At 45.1% G+C, this 26,678-nt stretch overlaps 7 protein-coding genes across 7 annotated transcripts; 5 read left to right on the forward strand and 2 right to left on the reverse strand.

Annotated features, from left to right (window-relative positions):
• Positions 1-3,186: 3,186 nt before the first annotated feature.
• PG985_014724 (uncharacterized protein) lies at positions 3,187-4,538 on the forward strand (the record flags this gene model as incomplete). Its single annotated transcript, XM_066834490.1, has 2 exons — positions 3,187-3,211; positions 3,268-4,538. 2 exons carry the CDS (start codon positions 3,187-3,189, stop codon positions 4,536-4,538), a joined length of 1,296 nt encoding a protein of 431 aa, XP_066679230.1.
• A 1,014-nt stretch (positions 4,539-5,552) lies between these two features.
• On the forward strand, positions 5,553-7,688 carry PG985_014725 (uncharacterized protein; the record flags this gene model as incomplete). Its single annotated transcript, XM_066834491.1, has 3 exons — positions 5,553-6,508; positions 6,547-6,587; positions 6,643-7,688. 3 exons carry the CDS (start codon positions 5,553-5,555, stop codon positions 7,686-7,688), a joined length of 2,043 nt encoding a protein of 680 aa, XP_066679231.1.
• A 249-nt stretch (positions 7,689-7,937) lies between these two features.
• Positions 7,938-9,877, reverse strand: PG985_014726 (uncharacterized protein; the record flags this gene model as incomplete). Its single annotated transcript, XM_066834492.1, has 4 exons — positions 7,938-8,513; positions 8,559-9,182; positions 9,236-9,559; positions 9,620-9,877. 4 exons carry the CDS (start codon positions 9,875-9,877, stop codon positions 7,938-7,940), a joined length of 1,782 nt encoding a protein of 593 aa, XP_066679232.1.
• Positions 9,878-11,169: 1,292 nt separating this feature from the next.
• On the forward strand, positions 11,170-12,914 carry PG985_014727 (uncharacterized protein; the record flags this gene model as incomplete). The annotated part of the gene is made up of 4 exons (XM_066834493.1): positions 11,170-11,455; positions 11,506-11,613; positions 11,669-12,268; positions 12,370-12,914. 4 exons carry the CDS (start codon positions 11,170-11,172, stop codon positions 12,912-12,914), a joined length of 1,539 nt encoding a protein of 512 aa, XP_066679233.1.
• Positions 12,915-14,729: 1,815 nt separating this feature from the next.
• On the forward strand, positions 14,730-20,206 carry PG985_014728 (uncharacterized protein; the record flags this gene model as incomplete). The annotated part of the gene is made up of 5 exons (XM_066834494.1): positions 14,730-14,847; positions 14,898-19,113; positions 19,155-19,549; positions 19,616-19,695; positions 19,772-20,206. The coding sequence occupies 5 exons, from the start codon at positions 14,730-14,732 to the stop codon at positions 20,204-20,206; spliced, it is 5,244 nt and encodes a 1,747-aa protein (XP_066679234.1).
• A 965-nt stretch (positions 20,207-21,171) lies between these two features.
• On the reverse strand, positions 21,172-22,187 carry PG985_014729 (uncharacterized protein; the record flags this gene model as incomplete). Its single annotated transcript, XM_066834495.1, has 3 exons — positions 21,172-21,188; positions 21,240-21,872; positions 21,965-22,187. 3 exons carry the CDS (start codon positions 22,185-22,187, stop codon positions 21,172-21,174), a joined length of 873 nt encoding a protein of 290 aa, XP_066679235.1.
• A 782-nt stretch (positions 22,188-22,969) lies between these two features.
• PG985_014730 (caspase domain-containing protein) lies at positions 22,970-26,653 on the forward strand (the record flags this gene model as incomplete). Its single annotated transcript, XM_066834496.1, has 4 exons — positions 22,970-23,025; positions 23,514-23,889; positions 23,949-24,296; positions 24,356-26,653. The coding sequence occupies 4 exons, from the start codon at positions 22,970-22,972 to the stop codon at positions 26,651-26,653; spliced, it is 3,078 nt and encodes a 1,025-aa protein (XP_066679236.1).
• Between the last annotated feature and the right edge of the window lie 25 nt (positions 26,654-26,678).

Genomic DNA, 26,678 nt, shown 5'->3' on the forward strand with positions numbered 1-26,678 from the left:
TATTTAAATTATATAATATATTTTTATATTTTTAAAATTATATTAATTATATATTTTATAATATTTTTAATAAATATTTTAAAAGAATATTATAAATATATAAATAAAGTAATTAAACGTTTATAAATAATAAAGTTATAAATCGATATTAATAAATATAAATATTATATTTCGTTTATTAAATATTTAAGGTTTATTATAAATCGTTATAAAATTTCTATAAACTTTAATAAAATTAAAACGATTTTAAAATAAAAAAGTTTTAATTTTTTATAATAAAATAAAGTTAAAAAATTTTAATATTTCTTTAAATTTATTAATTATTACCGTCGCTTTATTATAAAATATTTAAATATAACGAAACCTTTAATAAAATTTATAAAAAATACTTTATTTTAAAATTAAATAAAGGATTATAAAAGAATTTTTTAAAAATTAAAATAAACCTTTATTATAACGCTTATTTTATAATATTTTAATCCTTTAAAATATATAATAATAGAAATAAATATTTTAAATTAAATAATAAAAAGCGTTTTATTTTACAAATATAAAAGAATATTCTATTCGATTATTTTTTTTTTTAAAAATATTCGATTTAAAAATATAATTATAAAATTTATAATAAAAAATTATTAATAATTATTAAAGTTTTAAAAAAATAATAATTTAAACTTTAAAACTTTAAATATTTTAACGTTATTATTAATTATAAAAATTTAAAATATTTTATATCGATTAAATATTTAAATTAAAAATAAATACGATAAATAGAATTTTTAATAAATTTTAATTTTATTATAATATATTATTTAAAAAAATATTATAATTAATTTAATATATTAAATTACTTATTAAATAATCGATTAATAAATTATAATAATAAATAAATTAATTATCGATATTAATAATTATTCTTTAATATAAAACTTATTAACGATATAAAATTATTTACTTTTTAAGAAAAAAAAATAATAAAATAATTTTTTTTTTTTTAAATTTATTAAAAAGAATTAATACTTTAATTAACGATTTAATTTAAAATATTTATAATACCTCCTTTAAAATTTTAAAGATTAAATAAATTATTAAATAAAATAAAAAACGTTAATTTAAAAAATTAAAATATATATTTATTAAAATATTAATTATAAATTATAAAATAATTTATAATAAAATTTATTTTAAAAAGCGCCTATTTATTTCGCGAAATAAAATTATAAATCTTTAAATTCTATATAGATATTATATATTAAAAATTATTAGATATTAAAGCTATATTAAAACATTTAATTTAATATATTATTAATATATTTAATTATAAATATATAAAAATATAATAAAATATATTAAAAATTATTATATATATAAAAGAATTAAAATTTTAAAATAAACCCCGTTTAATTTTCTATAACTTTTATCTATATTAAAAAGTAAATAAATCGATATTTTAATCGATTATATTATAAAATTTCCGGTTTATAAATATAATAATTAAATATTTAAATATATTTTTATTATAATAAATCGATTTATAAAAATATATTATTATATATTTATTACCTTATTAAAAATCGAAAATTTTATTAACGTTTTTTTATAAAAAATTTAATTAATTTATAAAATTCTTAAAATTATAATTAATAATAAAAATAATTAATTTATCTCTATATTTTAATAATAATTAAATAAATATTTAAAAATAAAATTTAAATTATCTTTTATTTATTATTTGGAAATTAATAAATAAACGGAAAATATAAACAATTTTATAAAAATATATTTAAAAATATATATAAATTATTTATAAAATAATTAATATAATTAACTTTTAATAACCGAATTTATTATAAATAATATAATTTTTAAATCTATTAAAATTATATTATTTTATATTAATTATTATTATTATTTTAAAATAAATATAGAATTAATAAACCCTATTTTTATAATACAAATAACCGTAAAATAAAAAAAAGATTATTTTATAATAAATAAGTTTAATAAATATTTATAAAAAATATTTAATTACCTTTAAATTATTATTTAAAAAATATAAAAACTTTAAATTATAATAATAAATAAAAATAAATTATACTTCGATTTTAAAGAAAATAATAAAATTCTTTTTAATATAAAATATATAAAAATATTTTAATTATTTAAAAATTTAACGATAAAAGAAAAGAATTATATAAAATAAAAAAAATTTATTAAAATATTTATAAATTAATTTTATTTATAAAATTTAAAATCTTCTTAATATTTTATAATTTTTTATTAATAAAAGTTTTTAATAATTCCCTTCTTAAATAAAATAATAATTAATCGAAAAATAAAAAGGTAATAATTTAATATAACGATATAAATAAAACTTATTATAAAAAAATTTAATAAAATATTTAAATAATAAAGTATATAAAATATTTTATATTATATTATATAAAAATATAAAATATTAATTTAAAAATTAATAAAAAATCTTCGAAAATTTTAAAATTAATTAATAAAATTTTATAAAGAGAATCCGAATAAATTAAAATTATATATATATTTAAAATATTTAAAATAATAAAAAAAGAATAAAGATCCGTCGCCGATATTAACCCCTTCCTTATTACCGTAATAATTTAAAGGTAAATTTAAAAAAAAAGGTTAAAATAATATAAAAAAAAATAAATAAATAAAGGAATAATAAAATTAAATTAAATTAAATTATATTATAAAAAAAAAGATTATTAAACCTTTATATAAATATTAATTTATTTAAAAATTTATTAATTAATTAAAAAATTAATAATCGATAAAAAATAATAATATAATTTATAATTTATTAATTAAATAAAATAATACCTATATTATAAATATAAAATAAAAAAAAAGATAAACTTATTATTTTTTTAAAAAACCTAAGTTTAATTTTATTTTTAAATTAAAAATTTTTTTTAAAAGCGAGTAATTATTACGGCCTTATTTATAATAATCTATATTTATAATCTATATACCCGTATTAATATATAAATATTATTTATAAACGTTTAAAAAAGGACCTTCCTTCTTTAACGTAATAATATATCTAAATATATACCTTTATATTGTTGATTGATTATGGGCAAGTCTGGGCGAAATACCTGATTTCTCATTTTAGCTCTTTATTAATCTTGAAAGACCCTTTCCAGGCGGATCATGGCCTCTACTACACGCCCGTCTGGTATGGTGGTTGTAACCCCTGATACTGTAGCGATACTAATTGTATGTCGCAAACAGATCCAGTACTCCGCCGTGCATGCGACCGCTGTCATACCCACAAGCTCAGCTGCCAGCGCGAAGCCTCTGGGCAATGCACCCGATGTCTCAAAGCCAATGCGACCTGTACCACAAGTCCTTCGATGCGAAACCGACGGCACAGACGATTGACAAGAGCCGCGGACCGCTTGCCTCCCCCGCTGGCAGCCGAGCTCCCACAGTCTGCGGTGGTAGTGACCCGGCCAAGCATCCCGGTAGCATCTACCGATACTAGCACCGAGTTGGTTCCTGATCCCCACACTGACCTGGATCAGGGGGCCCCAGACTTCAATGATATCACACATCAAAATCCATTTGCAGAAGATGCCAATGCACTAAGCTTCATAGAAGAGCTGATGACTGGGAGCTTCCAAGAACAAGCCTTCCTACAGAATCTGGATACTACGTGGTGGTCTAGCCCAGCTTCCAGCATATTTCCCACTTTTGACACGACAACGTCGCAATTGGGCGCTTTGACAGACCAGACTGCGCCGTCAACAGCGCCAAACACGACTCGAGACGAACATTCCCTTCTCCCACGGACAGCAGACGGGGAATGGCTTCAGAAGTTGGTACAAGTCAATGTCCGGCTCTTCGCGCATGCCAATAAGGGGAAAGACGGCGACAAAGATGCGCCCCAGGGCAACAGCTTTGACCAGACAATCAAGACATCGCTGCAATTCATCCAGGCTCTTCGCCATCTTCAGGGATCGAGCAGCCGCGACCTGCCCAGCCGCTCAAGGACAGCTTCGCCTCAACTAGTCGTCGACCCTGGCACCATGCTAATCGTATACTCTTGTTACGTTCGGATAGTAGAACTGCTGATCGATCGTTTACATGCAGTGCAGGAGGCTCTTAAGACGGGAACCGCGGGAGCTGCCGCTAACCCCACCTCCACATCGCAAGACGGCAAAACAGCACAACCACCGTCGTCTGGTTTCCCAGCGCTCGAGTTTCCCACCATCTCCGTCTGCACCTGCACATTGGAAGATTACCCAGTCTTGCGAATGCGCTTGACGTTAGAGCTGGTGGAAGAGAAGCTGGATGTGATGGGCGCTTTGTTGCATTCCATGCACAGCAACGATAGCAGACAGAAGCACGGGCCAATGGCAGCAACCTGGCGGGGGATGCAGCAGAGCCTGCCCACTACCGGGATACCACAGCAAGCGCTCCTAGCTAGGGGAGAAATTGCCTACCAGATCATAAGGGATATTAGAAACGAGCTGAAGAAGAAACGGCAGCTTGCGAGTTAAGAGGTTATCTGGCGAATCAGACATGTAAAAGACAAAGAAGTTGCCTGTATGGATTACAGCTGGAAAGTTACACTGACTTTGAGCTTTGGTCTCTGGAGTAGTTGAACAGGGCAAGGCAAAGCTTCCACTGTTCAAGGTGATCCCGTAGTAGGACACTATCCATACACTGTTCTGATATCGACGAAATCATGTGTGGGTGAACATTCTGTTCAGATTTAAATGACGACCGAAACTATCCAAGCCAGGAGGACAATCAGAGGGCTGCCAGGGGCCACGAGGCTTCTCGACTCCGTACGAAACAGCACCTGCCATGGCCTTTTTGAGATTTTGGTCTCTGTCGGGCGTACTTGGTATTACTCGAAAACAGAACAGCAACGTAATTGGCACTAACGCAGTGTAATTCTCTAGGAGCACAACACACGGCCTTGGGGTCTACTCAATTTGAAACCTTGCGTGACACTGAACAACCTGAGTCGCCTGGATAGCCAATGGCATCGTAAATCAAGGCAGGGCTAGCCGATGAGAAACAGAGGGTGGCTGTGTTTTGAGATTGCTCGTGCAGTCGCCCCTCCGCCACTCGGTGGGCGTTCTCGTGTACTCCGCATGAACTATGACAAAATTTCAAATCGGAGTTGGTAGTATAAAGTTGACGATCCCAAGAGAATCCCGTTGTTCAACAAGTTATGTTACCAGCAGTTCTTCACAACCGCTGAGGATAAAGGGGCCCTGACCACGGGCCATTTGGCATCTGGCCTGGACTGACGTCAGCCTGTATTGGCGTAACCAGGCGTCTAGGTGACACCCCCCTGTGGCTTGCTTGCCAGTGCATAAGCGCAGGCAGGTCTCTTCAAACTAGCATATCATTTTGGGGCTGTGCTGTGAGATATATTCAGCTGCCCAAGACTTGCCAAATTGCACTTTTGCACCGCTTCTGGGTATTTCCTACGGCAAAACCTCTTCTGGTTATCTTTTACTCACCCTATGAAACTTGCCACGAAACTCCTCGATGTCACCATGGTTGAAACAAACGAGCCTCTGCGAGATTCTTCAGCAGATCTGTTACGAAGTAGCATCAATCTTGCTTTAGACCGGGATGCAGACTCCAGAAATTCGACCAGCAGAAACGATGAAAGCAATCTATCCAGCATGTCAGCACAAAGTGTTTCAAGTTGGCGTCGTGCAAGACCTGGACTGACATTAACGCTTGGATTTATTGCTTTTATCGTTGGGGCTGCAGTCTTTCACTCGAAATTCCCAAATTACAGACCGACGGGTGCTCCTGATGTGTTCGATTTCAGCTGCAATGATGGGGCCGATGACCCGATCGAGCAAAAGTTCGCTCTCGACCTGACTTTTGGAAGCTTCACCTTCTCTCAGGCGAAAACTATCGACATTGTTTGGGACACCGTCATTGGCCAGGGTGGCCGGATGTTGCACGGTTGGATACTCTATCGTTATGTTCTACATCCATTCCTGGTGGTCCTGATGGAACAGTTCACGGTGACCCCCGACTTCTACATATCCCTGTCTTTCTCTCGCTCTTCCATCGAGACTCTCTGGACGATGTTGGTCTACATGTTCCGACGCGAAAGCATAACAGTGTTCTTGTGCACATGGCTGGTCATATATGCACTCGGATATACGCTCTTATTTTCGGTCATCTGGGCCGCTGCCACAGGTTACGTTAGCGTGTCTCAGAACTTCTACCCGATGCCCGATGGCGAAGTAGTTCGCTTGAACTCGCAAAATCTATCGCTCTGCTGGGTATTGGACGGAGCAAGATTTGGATTGAAGGAGCCCTTGGTCGAGTTAGGCCCTGATTTTGCAAATGTTGGTGGATCCATCAAGTCCGTCATGCCGGATAGCGTCAAAGAGCCCAATGCTACAACATTATGCTTCAAGGACGCGCATTACGAAAACCAAATACTGCATTACACGGCTAGCGGATGGCGTCTCCAGAACACTACGCTGTATGGGACTACTTTGCTCTTACGAACGAGGCGACCAGTGTAGGCAGTAGTTCATCCAACTTCAGGAACATACGCGACTGTGGGTTGCACCATCCTAATTGTATTGGCGAGAGAGAAATACTCACGACGCCTAGATTCTCTCACTGCTCAGGCACTGCGATTAGCTGTGAGTGGACATCACTGGCAGCAAGAAGCCGAGCCCGTCAAGGCAGTCCCCAATCTGTGGCAGTACACAAATCTTACGCAGAAAAATGTATCAGCTTCATGGTGGACCAATATTTCCAGCTCTTGCCAGGATGATCATAGTCCGGCATTTACAGGTCTTGGATACGCGCAGTCAATCGTATCGCCTCAGTACTTTTCGGACCAAAACACCAGTCTTGGCATGAAAGCGGATCTTCGACCGTTCAACCTGTCAGGCTTGGACAAGGCTTATTGGAGTCGATTCGTCCACAACAGCTCGATTGCCCAAAACAACTTGAGCGCCCTACCTTATAATTCCACAATCTGGCTTAATGACACCGCCATTAAATTAGATGCCCCATTTCTTGACGTCGGTCATGGCTGTTACAGCCCGTCGCCATTTACGGGCTTGGGTAACTGCGTATGCTACAAGGGACAACCGATCCCTGTGCACTTTATAGCAAAGGAGCAAGCTATCTGCAGGACGGTGCCTGGCGCCGTGTGGGGTTTCTCAGCCTTTCTGACTCGTCTTGGGCTCTATCTCGAGGCCTCCTGGATGGCTTGCTGTGTGATATGCTACGGCATCATGCTCTTGTCCAGTAGAGTTATGAAGAAGGATTTGATTTGGACGACTTCCACACGGAGATCGGCGCTGGTGTTCTCGAGGGCCGTCCGTGATATCAAGGGTGAGGGGTTGGACCAGCTGAACGAGGAGGAAATTGCCTCCAGACTCAAGGGGACACAATTTGGCTATCCGCGGCAGAGCGTTTCGTGCAAGGAAAGGAACGACAATGAGGATCCGTCAGCGATACGTTTGGTGGAGAACCCACCACATAGGGAAGATGGGTTGACTGATATCACGAACGCTAGCGTCGAAAAAGCGGCACATCAGATCAAATCCCTTTCAACCCTTGCGAGAGACCAATTTCGGAAACGGAAGCCAACAACATCGGAGGTATATGAGGACCTCAACTGGAGACTGTACGATAGAGTGTGAGGAAGGCAGCTATTATACCGAACTCCGCCTGTAGTGTTGCTAAGCCTGTGGGGTAACCCATCAACTTGACGGCTCGTGTGCTACAATATATTGATTAGTTTACGCTCAATAATGTTACACGTTTTAATCGATGTGGAACAAGACAATTGCTAAAAGGTACCCAAGGCCACTGAGGCTACAGGACTCAGCGATGCCGGATATTGCTACTTATACATTTGAATACTAACATATTTTCCTTTATTCCCTTATCTAGCAGAGGATGTTGTAAATCGGTGTCAACCTCGGGGACTCCTGTTCCAGTTTCGCCTCGCGACAATCTTCAGGAATTTCAATCCTGATGTCCGATACCCAACACAAATGTGTCAAGGGTTCCACCTTCTTGATAGTTTTCTGTGTTTCAGTCACGTCACGTCCCACTTCCTTCTCTAAACGTGGGAGTTTTAAACTTTCAAAAGAAACCTCGCTCTCCATGGTGACTATTGTCCGTAAAACTTGGAAGAACTTGTGGTCTTGTAGACTAACATCATATAGATAAGGCAAGGGCGAAAGGTCAAAATCGGATGAACCCTTTATAAGATCCACCGGCTCATAATGTTTCTCTGATGGAGAGATTCCAAGTGTTTCGTCTCCCCTTGGAAGTAGTTTAGTAATAGCGAAGTTGGAACGGAAATGCAATACGTTTAACGCAAGCTTTCCATTAGATGTGTTTTCGAAAACGTATTGGATCTTTCCGTCTATTCCGTAGAGTACATCCAGACGGAAAGGTGGGCGGATACCGGATTGTGGTGCCCCCATAGAATGTGATCTCATAGGAAGTCTGTAGATCTGGGAGAATCGTAGTACATGTGCCAAGACTCTGGCTATAAATACCATATCTTCTGGCACAGCAGGACTCCGGGGCCCAAAAAAGGCGTTATGTATCCAACGTGAACTCGGCTGTCCTGGCATGAAAAATGTCTCCAGGCCGTATATAACAGGCCCTCCGGACTCAACCAGTACTCCACTTGATGGTCTTTGTGTCAAGTAGACCTCGCGATCTACAGGGACGACCTGAATATCACCTGAGATTCGAGCTTTGAGCTGTTTCACCAAAGCGTCTGCGAGTTCGTTGTATCCCTCGCCACTTTGACCGAGGAACACCTTGAAAACTCGATTTGCAACCCAATCATCAAAGTCGCAAGTCGCTGGGTCGTCTGTCAAAAGCCTGGGGGTCGGTTCGGCTGCTTCCGGGTCTTTTGCAAGCTGAGCGTGCAATGACCCAAGCCCGGAACCTTCTTCTTGAACTTTCCCGGTCAGCTTGTCTCCTGATTCTCCCATTGGTGTATAATCGGGCTGTGGTTCAATGGCACTGGGCTTTATGAATTGGTGATCAAGCGTATCAAACACACGATCAAAGTGTTTGCTAGAGCGATTGAGCTTGGTCATACCAAAGTGGTCCTCGTTGACGGATAGGGCTCTGAATTCAGGCATTATAGCCCATTTCGACGATAGCATCTGAAACTGGTATGAGCCAAGGACAATATGATGCAACAAATAGAATTGCTTACAAGCTTGGTATCTGTATCTGGGGAAGTTGCGAAGCAACCGAAGATTTGGATGGTCGGATCGAGTTTGTCTTGCCCTTTGAGGATCTCGCGAAGGGAACTCTGGAATGTTCTGATACTATCGACGGACTCTTCGGTCGAGGCTTCCCACTTCTGCTTCCTCGCCGTTTTGGCGCAGGGGAAACCACGTCGCCTTGCACACATGATTGCCCACTCGCCGAGCCCAGCACTGAAGTGAGGCGTACCGAACAGGAACGCGCGTTGATGTAGACGGGCAAAGAATTCAAAGGAAGGGTTGCCTTTCTGTTGATGTGATATAACCAGTGCCTATTCCAAGTAGTCGTGAGTAACGTAACCTCTCTGTTAATTGTAACAAGGCTAAGTCACCTTCTCGTATATCAAACCTCCATATCCATGAGCTAGAATAATGAGGGGATGCTGGAGGGTTTTCTTGGTCTCTGTTTTGCCAGCATCACCTTCTTGGACAGTCTCGTGGTGTTGTAGCATTTTGCCCATGTCCTGCAAAAAGGCCAAAGCCTTCTGCTCAAGACTGTTGGAGTCAAGAAGATCATCCAGGCTCCTCATGGAGCTTGCATCGTAGCCATAGGGAAGAACCTCAGTCTGGGGATATGCATTCATCAACATATCGTTCGGCCATGTTGCATCGCGACACTTAACCACATCATGAAGCAAGATGATACTAGTGACAGATTCATTGGTTAGATTTCTGGTAAACGGAAATGTGAATTCATAGAGCCCTATGAAGTCATACCCGCACCTGCTTTTATGTTCCTTGAGAGTTGCGCCCTCCGGGAAACCAATAGGAAATACCTCGGAGGTCTCTGGATGAATGTCAGGCAACTTCTGAAGCCACAATGACCTTGGGATTGATGAAGTTCTTTGTTTTAATGCTCGTAGCATCTGTACGTCTTGGGTCAGCCCTACTCGAGTTGGCTCTCATTAGACAGTAAGCGAAAGACTTGAAACCAGCAAGCGGGTTGAGGATTGATTGACCTTGGATTTCTCGGATGCAAGTGGGTATGGCAATTCAAAAGACGACAGGCAGTATGAATACTGGACAGCTGAACGAGGGTGGAAACATTGATAGGTCGCTGTGCTATCGCAATTCAAAGCTATGGTCGATCCGCAAAGTACGATCTGAAAGGTTTGGAGTCAAATTCTTCTCTTTCCCCTCTGTGCTCGCTCATCTCACCGAAGTTGCTCAGAAGTGGTGTGGGGTCAAAAGGCGTCCACGTCAGCCTGACAGATGACCACCCATTCAAATGGCGGCGCCATGGACTCTTCCCGAACGTATGCTGGAGGATAGATGAATACGAGTTATGAGTGGCCAATAGCACCCTTGCAAACGTATCACCTAGTAATAAATCCAGATAAGCCATTTGCATATCCTACGCTGATTCACTGTATCAATTGCTGTGGCGGCCTTTACTGCCATTGTTGATTCGTCGTGATGCAGCCGGTCAGGCCTCGTCACATCGGGGCTTGCGAGCGCAGACTCTGATGTGGCACTGCACAGCAATGCACCCGCTATGTACCATGTATTCAGTCGTCAAATGATCCCTACTCACATCTCTTATTATTGATTTGAATGCGACCTGATCCCCGAGCCTCTCCTGTTGGCCAGAGCTTCGAGCTTTCCTACCCCTCTTGCCACCGCGCCACCGTGGGCTTCACACATATGTGTACTTTCTACCATCCATTGCGTTGTCACACGTAATACCTTGTAACTGCAATTTCCAGCAGCAACGCTGTCACCAACATATTACCCATGACTTCCTTGTTTGTCGCCAGTTATCCACCGACAGCGCTGCCTTTGCCCCTCCACCGCTTTCCATCCCAAATCACGGAGCTCTGCACTGTTACATCTTGTGTTCAGAGTTTTCAGTATTGCGTATATCACTTTCCCAAGCTTTGAGATGGCTGAACAAAGCAATTCTTCTGCCCTGCTTAACCCACAGTACAACGTTGGGGGCTGGAGCAAAGCTAGGTTGATCATTTGCTGTGACGGAACGGGTAACTCGGAATACCTTGGAAGCGAGAAGAGCCCACTTACCAATGTGTCTCGTATCGCACGGGCAATCAATCAGTGGGATGATACCCAGCCAATTCGTCAGGTTGTTTTGTACCTTCGAGGAATTGGGACAGATGAGAATCCTGACCTCTGGGATTCGACGAATAGCATGAAGCAATTGACAGGAACAGGTATGTCAGCCCAAAACCGATCCAAATCGGCTTAGTTAACAATATCAAAGGATTGAAGAGCTTGATCATGGAGGCCTACACTTTTCTCTCGCATAATTGGACTGCATATGAGCGCCAGAAAAAGTGGTCAAAGATGATCAAGTTAATCCCCCCATGGGGTGAGCACCCTACTGCCGAGAGGAGGCAGCTCAACGGAAGGTGACACTGTAACAGAGCAAGGAGCGGAGGAGAGTGATGACATCATCTTGATTGGATTCTCAAGAGGCGCATTTGCTATGAGATGTCTCGCCGACTTCATCACCCGCTATGGCCTGTTGGGAAAGAAGGAGCTCAGCAAGCTTCCCAAATTGATCGAGAGGTGGGAAAAGGAGGGAAACCAAGTCGAGCAAGGGAATGAGGAAACGTCAGGGGAGAAAGGTCGCGAAGTGGAGATCAAAGTCTGTGCTCTCTGGGACACAGTCGACTCTGTGGGCACGAATATGTTCAATCCAATCCGCCCGGGCCCGTTTGCATTCGTCTGCTCTGACCTCCTGGGTAATATAGAGCATGCGTTTCAAGCTCTGGCTCTTCACGAACGTCGGGCTCACTTCAATCCACTCGTGTGGGAAAGGGTGCCTGACAGTACAGGAAATACAACACTGAAGCAGTGCTGGTTTGCAGGCTACCATTCGGACATTGGCGGTGGCAACTATAAAGGGGCTCTATCACACTTTGCCCTAGTGTGGATGATCGCCAAGCTTGATCCATTCGTATCCATCTCAAAGAAAGATCTTTGGACCGAGAAAATAACTGCTTGGACATTGCCAGGAGGGAGTAAGTCATTCGTAAATGTTGTCATATTTCTACGTCATTCATCTGAATACATATCCTCGTACCTGTGTTCATCGAATGCTTTGCTGATACATATGCTTTAGACGAGTTGGGAGTCCAAGACTCAAAATCGGGGAAATACAGGTTTCAAATCAAGGATTTTCATCGATGGCCACGCTATCTGCTCAAGAACAAGAATGGTGTGCTCGACAATCCCGAGCTTATCGACAGTCACGACAACGAGGAACAGCAGATTCACTTCTCTGCGGGGTATCTACAACATCGCAAGGCCCTGAAAAGATTCCCTCCATTCCAACGTTTCAACCCATCAGAAGATAATATTGCCGCTGTGCTACAACGAAGGAATGGTCGGAAATGGGTTCTATCCAAGCCAGGGCCCACCTCCTGGTTCTCAGGCCGCCGGTATCATGAAAGGCAAAGTAGCACCTACAGCGTCGAAGAACAATATCTGAGCTTAACGGGTAAAGAGAAGGAAATATTAGAGGATTGGGTGGCTTTTCAACATGGGAACGACCTTAAAGAATCTACTTTGTCAGGGGGCAGTAGGTTTAATGACAGAGAAAGCTTGGAGAGCACAGACAAGTCTAAGTGCATCTTGGCAGAGCTTAAGGAATACCTTGAGTCCTGATGACACCAATCCTAAGCAATGTATACATACTTCGTATTCCCTATTCCTACCTTGTCCCATTATTAGCCATCAAATCGTTGATCTTAGCTACTACATGAAAACTAGATTCGCGGCTCGGCATTGTGATTAAACATCCTATTAAAACGTGTGCTGACTGACAAGTTGTACCTGACACTCTGAGATCCTGGTCTCTCTAATAGGTCATATTAGTAATAGTTCTTCTCATAGTAGGTCTATCCGCTCTCATGCATAAGGACGAACACGTTTGTAAGTGCAAATCTCATTTTCTGGTTTCCGCGGAGAAGTAAATTGGGCGTGTCTTGGAGGGGTGGAGTGACGATAATGCCTTGCAATCTTATTGGGCTTATCTCTGTGGTCTTAATGCAGTAGCCGCATGGGAGGCGCAAGTGTTTACCCAGATCGATACGTGGGCGCATCGGGCCTTTTGGAGAACATATTGTTATTGAAAGAGGGTGGCACAAATGAATCACAAGTCTGATCCGATAGGCTGTGGTCGGTGCAGCCTTTCGGTGCAACAGCTGAAGAAAAGTTGGAGTAGGGCGGATCCCCCACATATGGGACGCTCTATGGCAATGATGTGGGTGACATTTGGCTTGCATATTCTGGCTGCCTTGTTGCCTCTTTTTCTTTTCACTCTCCAATGTCACCATATGCTGCTGGGCGAAGAAGCGTGCAGCTGTAATTTGGCGTTTGTGGTAATAGACTTGTTTCCATTCCACAAAAGATTATTGAAATCCAGAGAATATGCATAATAGTACAATGAACTATATGTGTTACGTTGGAAAAGTCTTACCTGTCTGGTCTTTTGCCTCTGATTACGAGCCAGCGTTAGTCGCTCTTCACGTTATTATTACACGTATGGTGTCCTGGATCAGATGTGACACTAGCGACTCTTGATATCGCTTCACGTAGGTGCTTCACTTGGTATACGCACTGACTGATCGGGCACACCATTCTACGTAGGTGTGCACTTCTAAACTCAACCACTCGAGCCATGTAAGGTAGAAGATGATGGATAGTACTGATTTCTTCGAATGGGCTCTTGAACGATTGTTTAAGTGGTCCGTGCATTACATGCACGTGACGCCCCTTTTAGGCATTGCTGGTGACCCCTGAACCGGCTATACCAGCAACTCCCATAGAAATAGATGACGTCAAAATTCTCAGTGTCGTTGAATCGCAAACATTTGAATCTAGATTCTTGAACGGCGTGTGGTGGACGAATTGGCGATGCGCGAAGCCTCTTCTGCCTCAACAGTCACTGCTCTGCCATGAGTGCAGATAAGATAGTCAGTCTATGTAACTCCAGCAGTCGTGGACAAGGAACAGAGCAGTCCCCGATGAAGACAGCTGTTCCCTGTGGAAGCTGAGCAGGTCAGGCGGAATGACCTTCGCAACGAGTGGCAACTGGATAACCAAGGCCAATGCAGAAACACAATGTGTCCCCGAGTTGTCATATGCGCACAAAGCAATGCTGCTTGACACAAACCTCAGCTGGGAATTGTTTCCACTATTTTTCGAGTCTCTAGATTGGTTTCTGGCCTTGAATGCTAGATGTGTTCATTCAATAACCCAGTTGGTCTACAATTGTGGGCTGCGCAACCCCTGACACTGAGCCAGCAAGAGTGAGTAATTGACCGAATCCGCAACACATCGCACTTGTTTCGGCGAATTCTCATAAATAACTTCCAGAACCTCGCATCGCCCCGGAAGATCCCCTTTTGATTGTGAAATAGCAGGCTTTCTTCCGCGGCCGAAGTGGTCGCGTATGACTGAGGAGATAAGCCTAACATAATGGCGTCAAACACACCACCATCGATCGCCTCGGATTCGCGCTCAGCTAATGAACAGGGTCTAGAGGAGCAGAATGAATTCCCCGATGATGCCGTTGCTATCGTTGGCGCTGGCTGCCGTCTGCCCGGTGCCAACAATCTCGAGGACCTGTGGGACATCATCTCCCAGGGAAAAGCAGACTAGAGAAGCTCCGACCAGAGAGGTGCGACCCGAAACAAGCTTACCGTGCAATCCAAGATCCGGCTTGGATAGAGAAGCGGGGTTTCTACGGTAACTTCATCGACGATGTCGATGCCTTTGACCACACCTTCTTCGGCATCAGCCCGCGTGAGGCTGCTCACATGGACCCGCAACAACGCCTTCTTCTAGAAACGGCCTTCCAAGCCATGGACTCCAGCGGCTATCTGCATGGCCACCAGCGCGAGCGCGGGGACCCGATAGGTTGCTTTATTGGCGCTAGCTACAGAGAGTATCTGGAGAACACAAGTGCCTACTCACCCTCTGCCTTCACTGCGACCAGCACCATCCGGGCCTTCCTGTCGGGCAAGATCAGCTACCACTTCGGCTGGACGGGGCCCTCCGAGGTGATCGACACGGCGTGCTCCGCTTCGTTGGTGGCTGTTCACCGGGCTTGCAGGGCCATCCAGGCAGGCGAGTGCACCATGGCGCTGGCGGGCGGCGTCAACATCATCACGGGCGTGCACAACTACTTCGACCTCGCCAAAGCAGGGTTTCTCAGCCCAACTGGACAATGTAAGCCGTTCGACGAATCTGCTGATGGGTACTGCCGTGCCGATGGTGTCTGTCTTGTGGTTCTCAAGCCCCTCCGCCACGCCGTCGCGGATGGAGATGACATCATGGGTGTGATCCCTGCTGTTGCTACGAATCAGGGTGGCGTCCATGCGCCGGGCATCACGGTTCCCGACGGAACGTGTCAGAAAGCCCTCTATAGAACTCTTCTGAAGAGGTCGGGCCTGGTCCCTGACGATGTCTCGTATATGGAGGCTCACGGGACAGGAACGCGCGTAGGCGATCCTATCGAGATGGCCAGTATCCGCGAAGTTTTTGGTGGGGCTCAACGAAAGAATCCACTCTATATTGGCTCTCTGAAGTCCAATATAGGGCACAGCGAGACGGCAGCAGGTGTAGCAGGCCTTCTCAAGGTGCTTGCCATGCTGCGTCATGGAGGCATTCCACCCCTACGAGGCTTCAAGATACTTAACCACAACATCCCACCTCTTGAGCCTGATAACATCGTCATTCCTACTAATCTAACACGGTGGAGTGATCAGAAACGGCGGATAGCTTGCATCAGCAGCTATGGCGCCTCTGGCAGTAACTCCGCGCTATTGTGTACCGAGTGGCGAGGGGAAACCCAGACGACATGTGTGCCAACCTTGAAGTACCCAATCCTACTCAGTGCGGCCACACCGGAGAGCCTTTTAAGGCAAGCCGAAAACTTGGCCAATTACCTGTCGAACCGCAGGCTCGAATTCAGCCTCGGCAATGTGGCATACACGCTCAGTCAGCGCCGGAAGCACCACCGCTTTGGCTGGTCCGCGCTGGTGAGTGATTTAGATGACCTCGTCGACCAGCTCCGGGGCCTCAGCGCACAGCACATCGTTCCCCGTCCCAAGTCTACGAAGAAGGTCGTCTTGTTATTCTCTGGCCAGAGTAGTACCAAGATCGGTCTCGATCCCTTGATACTAAAGGGGAACCCCCGCTTCGCACACCATCTCAGGTCCTGCAACCGTATACTGCTGGATCTCGGATGCCCTGACATCATGACAGCATTACACCAAACCAATCCCATTTCGGATACCAGCGTATTACAATGCGGCATTGTCGCAGTACAGTACGCAAGCGCCATTTGCTGGATCGAGGGAGGTCTCGAGGTAGCGGGAGTCATCGGTCATAGCCTGGGTGAGCTCGCCGCACTGGCCGTTTCCGGGGTGCTCTCCTTGGAAGACATGCTGCGGGCCGTTTACGCCCGGGCAGAGCTCATCAAGAGCAAGTTTGGCGCCGAGACGGGAGGCATGGTAGCCATCCATGCAAATATCCACACGGTTCATGATATCATGGTAGCAGTCAAGGAATCATCTCCCACTGGACAGGGACTGGAGATCGCATGCTACAACAGTACCACAAGTATCGTCGTCGTTGGCTCGGTAGAGGACATTCGAAGGACGGTGGAGGTATTAGATCGCATCAACCGTCCCCAGCCTATCCGTTATCACCGTATCGATGTCACCCATGGTTTCCACTCCCGCCTCACAGAGCCCCTCCTGGAGGAACTGTCCGAAGTCGAGAAACGGATTACATTTCGGGAGCCCACGATCCCGATCGAGACCAGCACCGAGGAGCCCGTCGCGTTTGGACACGATCGCGAGACGAGTTATCTCGTCAAACATGCCAGGAAACCTGTGTACTTCTTGGAGGCAGTTCGTCGCTTAGAGAAACGTCTATCCCCCTGCATCTGGCTAGAAGCGGGTCTCGGCACGCCGATAGCCTCCATGACCAAGAAGGCGGTGGCGACTCCACGTATACACACTTTTCAATCCGTCTCAACGCCCGAGGTAGCAGTCAGGGAACTATGGCGCGAAGGGATCTCCATTACGGACTGGCGATTTCTGACTCCGGCGGAGAGTGGCTTGCGTCCTGTTCGGCTGCTACCCTACAGCTTCGACCGCCCGAAGTACAGGCTGGACCACGTCGACCGCGCCGTGGAGGAGCATAAGAAAGTGAAACATATGAAAAAAGGCACGTTGGACTGCCTCGAATCGCAGAACAGACTACCACCACGGCTGGTCTCATATCATGGCCAAACCAGTGGTGATCCGGACAACCACTGCTTCCGGCTACACACAAACACCCAACGCTTCATCAAGATCGTTGAGGGTCACTCTGTGCGCGGGAAACCACTTTGCCCTGCCTCGGTGTACATGGAGGCTGCAGTCATGGCCCTGGACCTTCTGGGGACTACGGTCAGGGGAACCACCATCACGTTCTGGGATACCGTATTCAGCAGACCACTCGGGTGCGATTCAAACCTGCAAGTGGGATTAACTTTGACTCCTCGTCCAACCGAAAGGCCGGGGACTTGGCATCTTAGTGTTCAATCTTCGCCTCGCAATTCCACCCACGCCGAGGGCTCCGTGGATATAATGGCGCCAGCCGCTGGCCACCAGCCAGACGGCCAATTTCTCATGAGGAAATTCACAAACCTACGAAATAAGAAAGACTCTGAGACCTTCAAGTCGGCCACGGCCTATCGCCTTTTCTCACGAGTGGTCGAGTACGCCGGCCTGATGCAGGGCATTCTCAACATCACTTTGGGATCAATAGAAGCAGTGGCGCGGATCCAAGTTCCCAAGACGTCGTTCCCGGTTGCCGAGAGCTCGGTTGTGGATTTCTATGATGCTATAACGCTAGACACATTCATCCAGGTTCTCGGCCTACTCGTCAATCACAACAAGAGTCTTGAGTCGACCGGGGAAGACGACATGATCTACGTTGCGTCCAGCATCGGCAAAATGCGGCTTTCGCCAGTAGACTTCAACATGCCTCACTGCTGGACTGCATATGCTACTTACTCGATGCTCGACACCAAGACGACAACCGGAGACGTCCAGGTTCTGTCCGAAAAGGGGGAATTGGTGTTCTCTGCGACGGATATACAATTCATGAGGGTCGCCGCTGCTAGTATGGAACGTCTATTGGAGGCGGCAAACCCAACGACAAGTTGCACGAAGCCCGCAGCCGAGATGCAGGAGAAGACTTCCTTCTCAAACCCCACGTTGAATCTACAAGGCAGTCAGCCGTTGGCTGGCAAACAACTCGGCTTTACTACGGCGTCGAAAGACAACCTGGACGAGTCACTAGGCACAGATTCTGTCGAGTCAACGCTCAAATCACTTGTATCTTCCTATACTGGAGTGATTGTTGAGGACATGGAACCCGATGCCACGCTATGTAGCTTGGGCCTGGACTCTTTGGCATCGATAGAGTTGGCGGATGAGATCGACGCCAAGCTCGGGTTGAAGATGGACATGGTAGATCTAGGTTCAGAAACTCTGCATTCTTTGCTAAGACTTCTGACCCCGTCGAGCAGCAGCACCTCCAGCCAATACCAGTCCGGACGCAACACTACCCTGACGACACCCCTTTCCGGAAGCGAAGCTGGAGGACTAGAGGGAAGTCCGCTTACGTCAGTAGTACCGTCACAGAGTCGTTTCGATATCGGTGGCAAGGGAATGAGTTGGGTCAGGCCAAAGACTGCGCTTGAGTCCCGTTATAATGTCGAACCGCATGTCTACAAGAAGCTCGACGGGATTGATATCGTAGCCGATGTCTATGTCCCAACCAAACCACCCACCCACCCAATGTGCGTAGGTCAGTACCAAACCCCTAAGCCATTTGGATGAGAAACGGGGCTGACGTGTTGGATTTCCAAGCTCTCATGATACACGGCGGCGGCCACTTGACCCTTTCACGAAGGGCTGTAAGGCCACGCCAGACGAAGCATTTGCTGGCAAATGGCATACTACCTGTCAGCCTGGACTACCGACTGTGTCCGCAGATCAATGTCCTGGACGGAGCCATGGGAGATGTTCGAGATGCGTGCATCTGGGCGCAGAGAGACCTGCCTGCCATCATGGAGTCCAAAGGGATCATCATCGATCGCCCTCGATACGTGGTTGTTGGGTGGTCTACTGGCGGCACTCTCGCCATGACAACGGCCTGGACCTCGACTGAGGCCGGCATTTACCCTCCGACGGCCATTTTGAGCTTCTATTGTCCGGTGGAGTATGACCCGAAAGGTTTGTCGTCTGCTTGTTCTACTTTACCCCCTAACTGCTACATCAAGGGGCTAACACTGAAACCAGAACCGACAAACATGGGTCACGACCATGCGAATCGAACCATGTCCCTCAAAGAGATACGAAACAGTCTCACGATCGAACCGGTAAGTCTTGTCCCTGCTGATATTTCCTCATGTCCCTGAAGCTCGTTCTGACAATTTGTCATCTGTCTTATACCAGACCACCCAGCACGTCGTCAACAACGAAACCGACACCACAAAGCTCGGCTGGGTCAAACCGGGCGACCCACGCTCCGAGCTCGTCCTCGCCCTCATCAAAGAAGACCGAGGCATGTCGCTCCTCTTCAACAACAACCCCCTGAACGACGAAGAGCTTCCTTACCCGAACGCGAAGCGCGCCGCCGCTTTCAGCCCGCTCGCGCACCTGCGCCGCGGCAACTACCGCACGCCGACGTGCCTGGTCTTTGGGGACCACGATGAGATCGCGCCATTTGATAAGGGGGTGGAGTTTGCGCAGGAGATGGAGCAGCAGGGCGTTAGAGGGGGCTTGCTGTCTGTGAAAGGGGCTAAGCACATCTTTGATCTGGATCTGGCACCGGGCAGCGAGGGGTGGAAGCTTTACATTGAACCAGCTTATGAGTTCTTGTTGCAGTAGTTCGAGGACGCTACCCTCAGTGTGGACTTGTAGCATTCACATTATGTAGTTCAACATGCTGTGAACAGCTTAAGACTCCTAACGTCACATCTCAATGGGTACCTTGGGATTGGGCGTGTTCATAACAGGGATATACTTCACAGTTGCGAGGACAATATATTCAAGACTATGAGCTTTCAGATGCAAGAAAAAATGCAGAAGATCCACCTATTCCACGTCTGCCAATTCTCACCCTCGAGCAATCACTGTAACTAGACGATTGGTTTCTGCTTGCTTCTCTCTACCTGGGTGCTGTCGTTATCTCCGCTGGTACCACTAGTTTGATGGGTGCGTATGTAGTTGAAATTGAAACACAAGTTATACATAATGTTCCAGGTAGCTGAGAAGCAACGCGATGTAAGAATTTTCGCGTTCAGGGTCCCCAATTCCGGCTTGATCAAAAAGGGCATTGTTCTGAATGTCTGCCCACGATTTCAATATTGTCCTTTCGAGCTCACACAGCTCCTGTTCGTCGACCTCGTAAGTTTCTGGTCTGTCAAGTGACGGAGGTCGTAAGACACGACGAATCCACTGAACCCGCCGAAACAGTTGACCGGACTGTTCTGGGGAGTAGAAAGACGAGAACCGACGATCGCCAGGTGTTCTTTGACGTTTGAAGCCATTCCCTGAATGAACTCCCTTCAATTGAACAAGTCTTTTCATGGCATTGCATTGATGCAATAATTCCGCGGAGAAATGGATTTGCTCCCTTGACCTGTCGGGCTGAATTGGCCTTTGGTGAACCTCGATACCAGTTGGAATCTGGAACTGACAGCATGGATGTCTGTACAGTGGCGGGTAGAGTCTGTGAATGTGTTGCCTAGAGTCTATTATTCCAAGCCGTTCTGGAACTTGATATGTCAGGACACCCGGAGAAGCTCCATGTGAGAATAAGTGGGAACGTGAACAACTGGACTTCGCGTGCCTCAGGAAAGTACCAAATCTACTTGGTACATAATCAAAGGAACTAAAATGTTGAAGTTGATTGACATACCTCCACGGGACCTTTTCCAGGCATTGATCGGAAGCAGGCCGTCCCAAAGCGTCTCATGTGAGATGGCCACATAAGGTTCCAATTTGGCAATAAGCCAGGCGAGGGCGAAGTGTGCCAATACTCCTTTCTCGCCGTTCCCACCAACATCGTTGTGGTATCCAGCAAACCAGCACTGTTCCAGGTTTTTGCTGTATTCGTTGCCCACTGGATTCAAGTACCTCCACACTATTGGACGGAAATGGCGGCGGCGTTCATGAAGAGACAAAGCTTGGAACGCATACTCTATGTCCTCCAGTAGGTCAGAGTGGGCAAAAGAGAACCTGCCCAGTTGGTTCTCAGGGGCAAGTGGCGAGCCCATGGAGGCGACTGTGTCCCAAAGTGCACAGACTTTGATCTTGATCCCGGAGCGCGGCCTAACATCACCACAGTCACTTCCGCCTTCTATCCACTCTTTGAAATTGTTAGGCAGCGTGTGCAGATTCTGTTGCGGCATGATACCGCGATGAATAACGAAGTCCGCAAGGCATCTCATGGCGAATGCACCTCTTGAGTAGCCAATGAGGATAATCTCGTCACCCTCCTCCCAGTTATCAGACAGAAACGTGTATCCCTTCAAAATCAAACTGTTTAATCCTTATATCGAAGGGTCAGTACCATTCAGCCTCTATGGGAACATGAAATCGACTTGAATAATTAGTATACCACGAAGAGTGCGGTGCAAATACCTTGTCCAATGGCTTGGTTGCTCCTGTTGAACAGGTTACCCTCATCGGTGCCGATTCCGGGAAGGTAAACCGCTATCTGACGGCATTCTTGTCCGCTTCGCTCATCACGACTTTTAATCGCACGGGTGATCCGGGAAACATTGGTAAGGGGGCTCTTATCGTTACCAAGATACTCAGAACATGCTGTACCATCACAGGCAATGATGAACCTGGCTTTCGACATCATAGGCGAGACCAGCATTCAATATGATGATTATGGATAAGATGGCAACAGTTTCTAATTCAAAGTACGTCGATACCTAGTCATATTCGTGGAAGTGCTCCCACAAAATGGCACAGGAATCATGGAAGCATTCGGCAGTTAGCCCAAAGCCACCAAGGCGGGGTCGCGTCGTCTTGGTACGACACGAAGCTGCATATCTCTCCAAAATGGTGCGGTGGCTCAGCGCAGCCTGCATGCGGCCTGCTAAACGGTCGAATCAGTACCTAGGAAGGGCAAACAAGCCATGGCGGCAATGCCCTACAGTCTACAGGCCGAGAAGCATCCAAAATGCACGCATGACTCCTACTTTCTATTAAATATTTCAACCTGCAGCAGACCGATGGCACTGTCTTCACCGACCTACTAGCCCTTTCACTTTTGACTTCCGGGCAGCAAGCGCTTTCCGACCACAGTAATTATTGTCTACGAACCCATTTTAGTTACACAAAGGCGATCAAGCGCGAGACGCTTTAAATCAAGTTGAAGCCATAACCAAAGCCAGTGTAGGCTGGCCACAAATCAATCAAAAGCGGACATGCATAAACCACCAGGGATGACCTTATGCGGAAAGCAGGAGGTTGACAGGGTTTAATTGCACAGCCAAGGCATCCTTGGGCCGCCATCCACACCACACAAAACGAGAGGGGTCATCTGCGAATCTCACTTGTATCACCAGCCTGAATTGTAGAGATACGTGAGTCCGGACTTTCATCTCCGTGCTGCATCTACCACACCATTTCAGGATGGTGAGACTCCAGAGAACAACTTCTTCTTCATCTGCTTCAGCTTTCAATCCGATGTCAGTGACTATCCTTTTAATCTTGAACAGAGCTCCAACTAAGAACGATCACCGGGATATGATATATCTGTCCAAACATTTCTGGATCACGTCAGCGAACAACACGTCATCCCAAAGTGGGGAACAATAGCTCGCGTTCAACCCGACGTTTTTCAACATCTATCCGCTATTATATCTACTCAAGTCTCTTTTGATCTTTGGAAACGCCATTAAACATTTGCCCCGATCGGAAAGTCCTCGTTCAGTTTCACATCAAGTATCATTTCAAACGGCATTCGCCTGCCTTTTCAAGGATGCCGGACATATTGGGCAAACTGTCTAGAAAGCTCCAGAGAGAGAGTCAGATACCCTCTGATAAGAGCCAAAATCTTTTCCCAACTGGCTTCGCAGTTCACGTTTCACCCAGGAAATCATCAATCAGGTAGATCCCATTTCCAGCCCCCATTCATACATTCTAGCAGGTCTCAGCCTAATTTTGACAATTTTAGCATCGTGTTGATCCATGACATTCTCGAGGATCGCGATAAGACATGGTCGATCACAAACGACGGGGACTATCCAGACAATGTGGAGAGCAACATTTGGCTGAAGAATCTCAGCACAGTTTTTCCGCAAGCGGAGGTTCTCACCTATGGATACAGACTTGATCGGAAGGAAAAAGTGTCGGATCTACTCGATCATAGACAATTACGCGAACATGGAACAAGATTCTCACAGAAGCTGGGAGAACATTTCGACAACTGTCATGCACTGGCTGGCACTGACATGGAAGATGATATCCAGGAGGATATCAAACAAGACTCGAAGTCTCGGCGACCTATCATCATTCTAGCCGTTGGTTATGGGGGTCTCATATACGAGCAGGTATGACCTTCGATCTATACTAGTAATGTCTGGACATAGACTGACGATTTCAAATACAGGCACTTGCAATATCATTATCTCAGAAGGGTAAAGAGCCCACCGGGACCTCTTTCGATATATTTGCGGAGCGCTACCAACTTGCATTCCTTCTTGGCACACCACACTTCCCTGCCGGTCTTGGGGAATGGGCAATAATGTGTGCACGACGACTCCAAATACCATGTGCTAAGAGAGCGAGCGAAGAGAAATGGTCAGATGACGTCAAGGAATCCGTTGCAATTATCAAGCAATTTCAAAATCGTATTCGAGACATGCTTTCGAACGTATCTCACGAACAGACGAAAACCCCGCCAATTGTCAAGATCGTTGGCTGTTCCGCATTCGAAACGGACCCTGTCACCAAGCTTGTAAGTAAATTTTTTGATCTATTCTGCCATATTTCCTCTGTCTAATGAATATTCGATAGAGAGTGACACCGGAGTGGGCTGCATTGCCAGGCTTCATACCGCTAGTGATACGTGCGGACCATTGCGGGATAACTAGATCCAACCCTGACATTGAAAGAATCTTCACCATGGTCAGAACATGGAGCACAAATATGAAGGTTAATGTCCCATCAATAATCGGCGGAGTCCGCCGATATGCTCTCTTAGTTGGTGTAGATCACTATGTCGAAGGTCACCCAGGCCGGCAGAGAAAATCCAAAGATGGCACCCCGACTCGTCTGCGGGATTTGGGTGGCTGTGCTAATGATATTGAACTGGCCGATGACGTTCTCGAGCGATATTTCGACTTCCACGAAAAGGTATTGCTCATCTCGTCACGTGGAGAAGATCAGACCAATAATAAGCCAACATTCAGAACGATCAAGGAGGCGTTCCACAGGCTATCAAGGAAAGCTTGCAAAGGGGACGTTTTTTATTTCCACTTCTCAGGGCGTGGTGCATTGCTTTACCCACCCACGCCAACAGCAACGCGTTTCATACAAGAAAAGTTTATTTTCCCCATGGACTACTGCCTTGGAGAGCCGGCAATCCGCGTGAGCGAGCTACTAGGCTGTCTCCAAGAGCTACGCAGCAAGGAAGTGCATGTTTTCGCCTTCTTCGACACCTCCTACATCGACTATAATACGAGATACTCGAAACCGGTCAACAAGAGTGCAGCTCGAGCTGCATATTTTAACAGCATACCATGCAATGGTTTGAACGATTCTACCACATTCCAGGAACAAGGGGAGCACCAAGACCATTACATAAGCACATCTGAGGAAAATGTCCGATTACTTGAGATCCCTTATCTTCTTGGCTGTGACCAATTGGGAACGGCCTTGGAGTGCACGAGAGACGACAGAGTCTTCGGGCGTTCCACTTTCGAGTTCTATACATGTATCCATGAAATATGGAACATGGGAGAAACGAAGGCTTACAAAGCATTGTATCTTCACCTTGAAAAGCGGCTAAGTACTGTTGAGCACATGACTCAACAGCCGTTTTTATCTTTTTACGGGCACAGAACCAAAGATATGTTCCTGGGGGTTAAAGAGAAGAGACCAGGACCCGTGTCCGTACTCAAAGTTGTGGGTCGAATAGCCACACTCTACGCCGGGAACCTCCATGGAGTCAAAGTGGGAACAATCTTTAAAAGTCTCCAGATCAAACCTCCCATCACATTCACAGTTGAAGGAGTGCACACCTTTACGAGTACAGCACGGGTCAATGGTGTTTTCGGAGAATCAAAAAGAGACACACTCTCTCCGCGTGAAACAACCTGCTCCCTGGAATACTTGCCGCAGCGTCTTGCCCAGAAACCAGAGACGTTTGTTATTGATAGGTCAAGTGGATCATGGCCGAGCCAATACGCCCTGTTGCGGGTCATGTTGCTTAAAGAGGTTGCCGATGATGATCTTCAAGTATTCGTCGATTCCCAGAATGAAAATGTCATCCTTGAGTCAGTTCTGTGGGAGAGCCTCGCAAAACGAGTCTCTGGAAATATCAAAGGTGTTCCCATTTCCGTGCAGGACTGGGAAAACCTGCATCCGCGGTCCGGAGTTATGGTGAAGTACATCGATCAAGATGGAGGCGCCATTGAGTTGGACGGCCTAGACAGTTTCTTCAAAGAAGGAAAGTCAATTCGGTACCTGCGCTTCAACCATGGTCATTTCCAGGACGCTCCCGATCATCTAGGATATATATTGAACTTTTCTCGCATCTACAGAAATCTCATGGAGGGATCTCTAAGTATCGCTCAGCCTTTCCACGTGGAACTAGGCGAAGAGGGCTCAATCACCATCGATAACCGATCTGGAAAGAGGCTGTACTGCACCATATTGTTGTTTGCCTACAACTTCAATATGGTTCATTTGCGCTCTTATGGCCGGGATCAAGGACACGAGAGAGGGACTAATATGATGGTGCTGAACCCAGGAAAGACTGCAATACCAAGGCCTCGTCCTTATCATGATTTATCATCGTTTTTCAACAAGAATTGGGGCCATGGAGAGGCGGGACTGCCCGAAAGCTATTTGTTTGTGTGTCGTTTCCTTATCACCATGGAAAGTGGGGTATATTTTGAAATACCTGATGGTTTGGGTATGCATTCTCTGCTCGAGATGACAAGTAAGTCCGAAGTTACTTACTGGCTGAAGGACATCAATATTGTATTCTATCCTAAGGACAAGATGATACCATGGTCAGCGGAGGGTGTTTTACGTCATGGGAATGTATACTCTGGTATTGGTCCGGACGAAGGGGCGAACTACAAGTAAAGAGGTAACTGGAATAGAAAGAGTC

The sequence above is a fragment of the Apiospora marii genome (assembly GCF_038362585.1).
Source record: "Apiospora marii strain CBS 49790 chromosome Unknown utg000011l_segment0_segment0, whole genome shotgun sequence".
NCBI lineage: Eukaryota > Fungi > Ascomycota > Sordariomycetes > Amphisphaeriales > Apiosporaceae > Apiospora > Apiospora marii.